This window comes from Larimichthys crocea, chromosome XVIII, assembly GCF_000972845.2.
Source record: "Larimichthys crocea isolate SSNF chromosome XVIII, L_crocea_2.0, whole genome shotgun sequence".
Lineage (NCBI taxonomy): Eukaryota > Metazoa > Chordata > Actinopteri > Sciaenidae > Larimichthys > Larimichthys crocea.
The window spans coordinates 13,798,549-13,809,296 of record NC_040028.1 but is presented as its reverse complement, the minus strand read 5'-3'; the positions used below and the strand labels follow the sequence as shown (position 1 = coordinate 13,809,296).

At 39.5% G+C, this 10,748-nt stretch overlaps 1 protein-coding gene across 2 annotated transcripts in view; it reads left to right on the top strand.

Annotated features, from left to right (window-relative positions):
• The first annotated feature begins 228 nt into the window (after positions 1 to 228).
• fign (fidgetin) overlaps positions 229 to 10,748 on the top strand; it is a 28,548-nt gene continuing 18,028 nt past the window's right edge. Inside the window, exons 1-2 of one of the 2 annotated variants that reach the window (XM_010737459.3) lie at positions 229 to 503; positions 1,390 to 1,424. In XM_010737459.3, coding sequence (XP_010735761.2) covers positions 1,400 to 1,424 — 25 coding nt within the window. In that variant the 5' untranslated portion in view covers positions 229 to 503; positions 1,390 to 1,399. The remainder of the gene's footprint in view (positions 504 to 1,389; positions 1,425 to 10,748) is intronic. The other variant, XM_027290709.1, reaches the window with a different exon arrangement.

Genomic DNA, 10,748 nt, shown 5'->3' with positions numbered 1-10,748 from the left:
CTCTAGTTTATTTTTATTTTATTTTTACACAAGGCTTATCGAGCAGTTGGTGGAAGAATTTTCCAAAGAGACAACAATGCATTTAAAAGCTGTAAGATATAATGCAACACATGCAGTTTGTGTCATGTGGTGCAGATAGATACACACAGAAGATTTCCATGTAGAGCGTGCACACATTCACTATTAACGCGTTAGAATAACCTACAGCCGGACTCACAATAGGCTGCTTGTGAACTGCTGCTGATTAAGGTTGATTCCCTTTGAATTTGGCTCCGGCTGCAGAGAACATGCGCAGTGTGCAGCGTGCTGCCTTCAGTCAGTGGAGCAGCTGTCCAGGGTTTGGAATTCCAACATGGCAGAGGCTGTGGTCAGTCTTCCCCTCACTAACTTGGAATGGTTTCAAATCGCGAGCAGCCACGCTTAACCTCCGCGAGCCATTCATCTGCGCACTCACCGGATCGATGGTACTATAAACCCTGACGCTGCCCCTGTCACCTACACAGGTAAGTCTTTATCCTGTCTTATCAGTGATGTGTTGACAATTAAAAAAAAAAAAAAAAAAAGGAGAAACGGAGCAGCCCTGTGCGCGCAAACGCTCGCCGAGAGAGAGAGAGAGACCGTGTGTGTGTGTGTGTGTGTGTGTGTCGCGCATCACGGATCTGCGGCGCAGTCTGCGGACAGTCAATTCTGCATTCTCCAAAAAGCAAGTTCCGGGATTTGATTACAATTTACAATCTCGCTCTCTGCAGTTTAAAGGAGATGGTTTTTACATATATATGCAGCCGGGGGGAGCAGCCTCTTTAAATAACTTTCTGCATCGAGAAGTTTTTGCATGTCAGGCTGAATAAAACTTGCCGCGATAACCGCAGGCGGGGGGTTAATAGATGGGTTGTCATTGCGCTTTTAGTGGGACAACTGCTGGCAAGTAATCTATTTTAAAAAAGTAAAAGGAGGGAGGGAGGGGGGTGCATCACGCTGGTTTAGCCTCTTCCTCTAATAGGCGGCATGAAGAATGTGTGTTTTATGTCATCTACAGTCTCTCGCATGCCTCCTATTCTCTTGTTTCAACTCGCGCAAGAAGAAGTGACAGGCTCCAGCCGTGCCTGTGTGGCTTTCGCGTCTCCGTCCAGGGCTGTATTTTTTTTTTTTTTTTTAATTTTTTTATATAAAGAAAAAAATCCTCGCGTGTGTTTTTACTCGCTTGTCCTTAATTACATGACCTAAATGAATACCTGAGGAAAGGACAAGGAGAGCGTGCGTCTTTTTCTTTTTTAAGTTGTGAAATCCGATAGCTGCAGGAAAAAAGTGCCTGTAATGAGAAGCAACCTTTGGAATTCCTCCTCGTGAAAATTCCGATTCTGCTGTTTTCCCCTCTCCTCTTGTTTTTAGGCTTGAAGACATGATCACTAGCACCAGTATTTATGGTATGTTCATTTTGTAATTCTCATGAATGTTCCATATTTGTCATATTATAACAGGTTGCAGTGTTTTTTGTTTAAATTTATTTTTTAATTATTATTTTTCTTTGTGCATGTTTGGTTCATCTTCAAAACTTTACTTAAATCTGGGTTATAATAATGAATAACAGTCCAGAGATAAGAGTACATTATGTCATTAATTGTGAAGGTTGAAGTATCCCCCCCCCTCCTCCTCCTCCTCCTCCTCCCCCTCTCTCATTTTAATTTGCTTTGGTTTCTCTTACTGACATTATTTATGTGCAGTTTAACTTTTTTTTTTCTTTCTCGTTGCACTGCTTTCATATTTTCTGCATGCTTTTTCTTTCTCGTTGCACTGCTTTCATATTTTCTGCATGCATGACACCAACAGCCCCCGACAATGGATGTGTATTTATTATAGCAAATTTGGATTGTAGACAGTTTTTTATGTCATAAATTAAATAGTTGCCTTTAAAAGAATTTATAGAAGATATTCTCAGGGCAGCTTTTAAATGTCATTCATTTTCAAATTTATGACATGGCTGTAGCTCAGGATCTCTTGTAAATCCTTAGAAAATTATTGCCTCTGTTGAAATGCCTGTTGTTTATATAAAAAAACTGCATACAGAAATCATTTCAGTGTCACAGTTTCACAATTATCTGGTACCGGTTGCAAACTACACCTTGTGTTCAATTAATATATTATTATTGCATATGTAATGACGTGATGTAGGAAATCTAACACTTGTTTTAAGTGTCATTTATGAAGTTCACGTGTTTTTTTATTTGGTTTCGCATTCAATAACAATTCACCAGTGACAGAAAATGAGATTTGCTAACAAATTAGCACAAAGGCAGCGTCAGAAATAGCTGTTATCCACGTCCCAGTGTAAATGGTTTGTGACAAGCCAGTAAATGGATCTGAACATGGATACAAAGTCAGCAGAAGTAACAAGTTGTGTGCTGTCTCTCTCTTTTGCAAACACTTTGTCCTGCGTGAACCCTTTCCCACCTCCATAGAACAATTTACTTAATTGTGTTCACACATTTCATTTGCATGTTTTGCTTTGAGAGGAAATTAACATCATCAGCAGTGAGCTGAAGTATGTTTTCATTCCTCTTCAAAAAAATAACAGCATTGCAGCATTCGTCACTCAGTGAGGGGGGAAAAAAAATGTACATTACTACCACGTTCATTATGTTTGAGTGTTTGGTTGTAATGTGTTTTTGTAAAGTGGGTATTAAATTTATTGGTCAGATTTTTATGTGTTTCATATACCCCCACCCTCCCTCCCATCACACACACACACACACACACACACACACACACACACACACACACACACACACACACACACACACACACATGCATGCACGATGGGTATTTTTATTACAAAAGAACTTTGATTGGAGCTGTTCAGATATGGATACTGAACTGGATGGCAAATAGCTTGGAGCAATTAATTATATTTAAATCTGTATCCACAGCTTGCATATACTCCCAATCTGAACTAAATTAACTATTATATATATGCATAACTTTAAAAATCACAATGATGACGCTTAATTTTAGTAGAAGTTATATATGAGAGTATGTCAATCTTGAAAAAACGACAAGCAGTAGAAACAAATCTCGTTCATTTCTCAACCATTTCTCTCAGATCTTCCATGATAAATATCTTAATTATCAAGTACTACCTGAGGATATTTATCACAGTTCAAACCCTGGAAGGGTTCCACGTCTGATCTCCTACAGCGTGTTAGGGGATTCTTGCAGGTCCTTACTTAACCCCAGACACCTCCAGTGTGCATGGAAAGAAGCTGACAGCTCTGTTTATTTCTGATAGGATAGCACTTATGATAGCAATCTAAGCTGTTGCTTGACATGAATCTCTGAGACGAATTTGACAACAGATGCTGACCCTCCTGTTTTCATCACCCTCTTCACTGGAAGTCACACATACTCTACACTTTTAAGAATGACTGTAAATACTAACAAGACGCTGTCTGGAGTACTAAATAACAGCATCCACCTATTTTTTCCCAGTAACACCAGGATATAGAAATACTCGTACTTGTTATATTTAGTCGTGTGGTGTTGACAAAGGAACTGCTTGCAGGCAGTGCACCTTGTTTAATGTGACGACGACATATTGAAAGAAAAAAAAAGAAATCACATTTCCAAAGTAATTCTGAAATTTTTAAATGTTTTTTTTTTCTATTAAATATGTTGCATTAAATGCTCATATTTATTGTTGTGTACTAGCGGCACCACATAAATCAAATTAGGGTTTTTAGACATTCACTGTTTTCTACTGTTATGACTATTATAACGTAAAGCATACGCTTGATTCATTGTCAGGTTACTTAATACAGCTGTGCCCAAGAACAAAAACAAAAGCACTTGATGGTGCCGTGTGTCTGTGTAAAGAAGTTAGCACCTCTAAACGCTCTGTCTATAATCTGAATTCTCTATTAACGATCATTAAAATTGACAGATATTACATAAACCATTAGTGGAGAGAAGCGGCATATGACAGGGCCGACACTTTATATATGTGCACTAATGATGACGATTAAAGCTCCTTGAATACCTATAGCTGTAAACACCCCCTGGGATGTCTGCAATGCTTTTGTGAATCGATGAAATATTCATCTTTACAGATGGATCTATTTGTCAGCAAGTACAAGAAATCCCGTCCAGCACTTTGACTAGATCAGTGCAGGATTGTCATCTTTAAGCAAATATGTTAAGTGGTTACTTCAGTGTTTTTCATATAAAAAGAGAAGGAGTTCCCAATGGAGTAACATAGCAGAAGGGACAAAAAACTCCAGCCTTTCTTCTAAGTATTCTACGTGTTCCTCCCTCCCTCCCCTCTCTCCCTCTCTCTCTCTCTCTCTCTCTCCCTTTCGCTGTTCGTCTCCCTCTCTTGTATCCACATCTCTGTCGTTTCCCTCATGGCAGCTTGCTATGTTATCTTTGTGTGTTTTCTCTCTACGCTGACAATTCTTGCAGTGATCTAAGTTGGACTGCATTAGAAAGTGGAGGCAGCTGTCTGTTGCTATACTGAGGGACGTGTTTGCTCTACTGCAAAGATGAAGGACCATGAATCCTTGACATCCTCCCTTTCTCTCCCTCCTCCTCCCCCTCCTCCTCCCCCACCTCCTCCTCCTACCATCTCATTTAGACACAGCGACTGTCTGCTCAGACTTGTTTTTTTTTTTTTTTTCCTCTGAGTGACAGCATATGGCATAGACATTTTCTAAAATGCATGTGCCTACCATTGGCTGCTTGTACTTCATGTGTCTCCTAGCTACAGGACTGTCATGCAGTTTTTTTTTGTTTTGTTTTTTCTCAAATCTCAAACAAAATTCTCCCAGTTTAATTTAGTTAAACACATTATAGTGGATAAAACAACACAGGTTGCCTATTGGGAATCATTTCATCTTTCACTGTGCTCCTCTGGTTGTATGATAGCATATATCATTTTATATTTAAGGATTATGTGCATGTATGTGTGCACGTACTGTATGTGCGCTTGCATGCCTGTTTGTCTTTGTGCATGTTTTTCTTTTTCCTTTGACTTCTTCTCTCTTTATATCTTTGTGTACGAAACTAATCTATCACACATGCATCCCATGCTGTTATTATGATCCATACCATAATGCGCAATGTACTTATAGAGCTTAGGGTTTTACTAAATAACTGATTATGACAGAAACATGTTCATGACTCATGTTGGAAGGCTGGTTTATTCAGGCCATGTGTGCCGGGCATATTATTTACGCAGAGAATAGCATTTGTTGCCTTCAAACTCCTTGGTCTCCTCATTTCAACACATTGAAACAGAGGCTTTGTTTCACATGAGGTGTCTCTGCACTCATAAGGAGACGAGGCAGCTCCGAGCCTGTTGGGGATTGGCTAGAATAGACAATCCCCAGGTGTACTAAACTAGGTTTAGCACTAAGGCTTTTAATCTGGACTTGTAGGAGATTCATGTGCATTCATAGATTTGCCTCTGTAATTATCATACCCCCAGTGGCAGCCAGAGAGACATTTGCCTAAATCACTGATGTCCTCATTACACTGTTTACATTTTAATTAGACATGCTAAATTCCTGATTTTTTTTTTTTTTTTTAGTGGCCAGAAAGATTGGAGATTTTCTTATCTTTAGTTCAGCAAAGATAGACTACGCCTAGAGTGTTGCCTGGCTGTAAGTTGAAGTCTTGCAGCATGTGTGTGCATCTCGCAAAAAAAAAAAAAAAAGAAAGAAAGAAAAAAAAAAGGTAATTTTCCACAGATCTTGTCTTGTTAATGTAGCCTTCTCTACATCCCTTCAAAATCATTTTATAACGTAGCATTGTGGCCAAAAGCGTAATATGTAGGTCTGAATGGAGTGGCATTATCCATAAGAAATCATAACACACAGCGCATATGACTGAATCTGCGTTCGTATCGTTAAATGATGTCTTTAGTGAGATTATTTACTGTTACTCTCAGGTAGTGAATATCAAATCCTCAAGGACTATGATTAACAAAATCTATAATTACAAGGCTTTTGAAAATAGCTGGCACTTTGAGCCGTCATTGTGTGCCTGAGCACTGTTGCTTATCATTGAATAACCTTGGTGAAGAGAGGTGTTTTTTCCTGTCCTTCTTCCAAGGTGTTTTTTTTTATTTTTTTTTATTGTGTGCTGTTGGGGAGTTTCTAGAGTATTGTGAGAGAGCAGCAAGCGTTTCACAAGAGGATAAGAGAAAACTCAATATTTTGCTGTATTGAAATTCCTCTTGTGTTCACACATAACAGTGTCTGACTAATCTGGCAATCGAGGCCGCCATTCTAGCTAGACTGAACACCCATGCAACTAGAGAACCACTTTTTTTTTTTCCACCACACCACATTTGTCAGCTTCATTTTTAGGTTTAATCTAAGTGCTACGTGTTTTAAGTGTATTTTCTTCAAATTCAAACTCTCAGATTTCTCTTGATGCTGACCTGTCTTAATCAAAATAACCCCTTGATTAAGATAACAAAGGGAGACTGTGATCCCGCTGCTTTCATTCTACAAGAAATGTAGCTTCTTCTAAATTTAAAAGGAGATAAAATATGTAAGAATTTAAACACATTTTCTCACAGAATAAAACTGTAGGTCAACCATTTCATTTTGTCATTGTATGACAATACAATAGTCTTACAATTCATATATTGGAATACATGCTTTAATTAACTTTGATATTTATATCCAAGAGCATGCAAGGGTTTGCTTTGAATATAAAAATGAATCTTTTGACTGCTTTTCATTGTCCCATTCATCACATCCCATGCTAATTGTCTCAAATTGATATCTGAGACAATTAGCTAAAACGATGATCAGACGAGATGTGAGCCATCAGTGGTTTTTGCAAAGTTCTCAGTGATTCATTCATCCTCCGTGGACTCGGGGTGGCTGACAGGTTGGCATTGTGCCAGGTGCTGGCAGAGGGAGCCTTGAGTGCCAGGGATGGGGAGAGGATGGGTTGAGGTCTGCCTGATGGTGTGGAGAGGAGGGAGAGGAGGATGAGCGGAGGGAAGGGAAGAGGGGATAGAGGGGTGAGTATATGCTGCCATGGAGGTTTAAGGTGTCAGGCTGCGGCAAGGCAGCGGGTGTCTGCAGTGGCACTGTGACACCACCACAGCAGCATGCGCAGAAGTGAGGCAGGGCGACTGGAGATTTGGGGATGGTCAGTGGTGTTATGTATTGTTGTTACAGTGTCCAGCTTATTAAGGTGTAAGGTATCGTGTTAGTTAACTGCGTACACCACAAATAACCTTTTGTTTTCTTCAACCTAAGACTCTGAACAATTTCTGCATGCAGAAACATTTAAATATAATACAATAAGAAAATGATCACCGGTAAATTAATACATGTAGACAATTTAAATTCCTAAAGCGTTTTTTTTTTTTCTTCTTAAGTCTCACTTGCACAGTATAAGTGAATAGTCATTAGAAGTCTTGTTGTCTGGCGTGTGGCCTACTTGACAATCGCTGTTGTGAGTCCACAAGGAATTAGATTAATTTAAATCAGAAAAATAAGAGTGCAAAAAAAAATCCCCCCCCCCCCCAAAAAAAAGAGTGCTCAAGAGTTCAGCATCATCAGAGAAGCTTCATGAGGGCTGACACTTCTTTTGTGTTCATTATCAGGAAATCACCTCAGGGAGTCGTGTTGACTTTGCATGGTCTAAAATAGCTGTTACAGTGAACTGCCCCGCGCTCGCTCGCTCACTTCCACTTTAAGTATCAGGGGAGGCAAGGTGGAAATACCAAACGTAGGTTTTGCTGAGAAAAGCTAAACATAGCAACGGAAATCAAGCCATTTGTCCAGTTGCGCTGTCTAGGATGTTGTGTGCACTAAACAAAAGCTTGTGTTCTGGTTAAAGAGGTTTTCGATTGCAGCGTGCAATCTACTATTACATCTGCAGGAATAAGACGTCTGCAGAATGGTTTCAAGTTTTTAGCTTGTTGTTGCTCAAAGCTCATTTGCCCCCAGATCATTTCTTTCCTAGGCTGAAATAAAAACTAAAAGTGTATTTTTATTGTCATATTTTGTTCCTCTAATGCTCTCCTGGTTTAAAGGAAAATGTATTAACATTATGTCATTGTAGACATTAATAGGCCTGCACGTGGTTTATAGCAACATTTCTATACTGTGCAGAACAATAGATTCATTTACTTGGAGCGTGATGTTTCTGCAATCCAAACCCTGACTGCATCACCTCTCCCACATCTTTAAATGGATCCCACGAGTCTTCAGCTCTGTTGTTTCCATTATTCATTTCAAAACTTCCATGGAGCATGTAGAGGCTAGAGGGGTGAAAAATAATTTTGTGTCTGAAAAAAATTGATGTAGAGCAAAGTCACTGCTTTATGCAAAGTGTGCCATGCCTTGGGAGCATGTGAGCTGGCGTACTGTAGGAGGAGGGAGTGCTTGAGTAAGGGATGGACTGTATATGTGTGTGTATGTGTGTGTATGTGTGTGTGTGTGTGTGTGCCTGTCAGTCTGTCAGCAAGGCCTAATGTGGCTCCCTAGAGGTACCTGGGGGAGACCCATCTAGCACCCAGTCAGCCTCTCCTGGCGGCCAAGTGGTGACAACGGGTTCCCACAGAGAGAGGAAGTGTCATAGTATGTATGTAAACTAGTGACAGATGACTGGAGACATGTGGCCTGTAGACACTGGGCCTGAAAGTAAAGCAGTTTTGCCTCTTCGACTTCTTTTCCCTCTTCCCACTTGAGACTTGAGACGGAGAGTGAGCATCAGGCTCCACAACAGTACGGAATACATTGACAACAAGTCAAAGATGTGAATAAAAAGGATGCAAATCATTTGGCATGAAAAGACACATGCTATGTGCAAAGGTTTTGTTTTCCTTTGAAAGGGCTGTAGCAAAGGAGTGAGGAGTTTTTAGTGCAGAGCTTCAGGCAGCTTTTCTAGGCCACAGGTCATGTGGGTCAGTGTTACACTCCCTGCAGCCTCACTTCAACCCTCGGTCTGGAAATAGAACATGCAACGTCACCCAGCCAGGAGGGAGGTAGATTCCAGACCTCAGTGGCCACGGGCTGCACATGTGGAATCTGCTCATGTAGTTGACCCCAAACGTTTGAAACTCAGAATGCTCCCAGTAGGATATTGTTATTTCATGCATACCCAAATGAGCAAGGCTGTACGAATTGCCTTGTACAAAAGTGGACCAGGATACTTAGACTCTTCACTGTCGGCTGTTCACAATTCATCAAGGGATCTCGCACTAGCCAGAGGCAGATTTATTTAACAGTATACACATAACCTGTACGGGAGGCAAAACATAACAAATAAACTGTGGAGTAGTTGTTTATTATTTCATATTTCAGCCAGCAGGCCGTTTGCCTATTTTCCTCTTCTAAGCTTTCATTTAAATAGACGGAAAGCTGGCACATTGAAAATAGACATGCAACCAGTGTACAGTGAAGAATCAAGCAAGCTTTTTTTTTTTTTTAAAGATTTCATCCAAGCCCTGAAACACTTCTACTGTTACAGTTGGCTTATCACTGTTTTTGTCAGAGAAAGCAGTTAAAAATCTTGTTTAACTCAACAGTTTACCTAATTGTGTTTCCAGGACAATATGACTGCATTAAACAGTATTTTTATACAGTTTTGAATATTATACTACCCTTGTTCTGTTTTTTTTTTGTAGTGTTATAAATTCACTCTGTAAAGGCCACGAATCAAATTTGCAAAAAGGGTTTGCAGAAAGAACAGGCTGTGAAATATGCCTCATAAAAACAGCAACATGAACACACACCAATACTAATTATTTTTTCCTTGTACATGCTCGTTCACACTAATGTTTCCTGGAAAGACAGGCAAGAAGTCAATAGCTTGGTTGGGTACAATGATCAGAGCTAAATGCAAACTTTAAATTAAAGACACAATAAAACTTCACATTTAAAATCTTCTTGTTTAAATATACAGAAAGTATATGATTTGTTTTTTTTATTCCAGCACTTTCTTTATTCTTTTTATTTACTCAGTCTCTTTTTCAATTTATAGTTTGTTTTTGCGGCAGTGCATTGTAGGATTCACAGTTGCAATAACTTACATAATTACATTTAGACATTTGTTTCATACATAGAAATTAACAGTATTTAAAATGTGTTACATATATTAAACACGTGTTCATCCTGTGCAGTGTGATTACAGTATTGGGTGTATATATAGTAACATATGAGTCTTTGTGAAGTAGTGAACACCTGCAGCGCTGGCTACAGACAATTATCATAAAGGGGACGCTGTCACAGGTGGACACCCCCTTTTACATGGTCCTAGATCGGACGTTTTTTGTTTTTTTTAGTGTAACATTATTGAATTTAAGCTTGGTGAGACAGGGGAGGTGTCCCTTTTCTGAGAATTGAAGCTCATCCAAGGCCAAGCCATTGTATCCCATTATAACACACACACACACACACACACACACACACACACACATACTCTAATGTATCACATAAAGAAAAAAAACTAAATCACGCTACCAACAACAATCAAATGAACTATGAATCTCTGCCTGTCTCTGTCTGCACTGCACGGTGGGTCTAAGTGATGGAAGAAGAAGAATATAGAATTACAAATATTTAATATTAGAATTTAAGTGTTATGGATGGTACAGACGGTAAAGTTTCACGTTAGCTGGCCTAGCTTGCTGCATGGCAGTGACAGAAGTAAACATTGTTGTGCTTGGGGAAATGGTCTGGCATTTGGAAATAATAATGACCATTGTAAGTTTGAAGGGGTAGATCTGT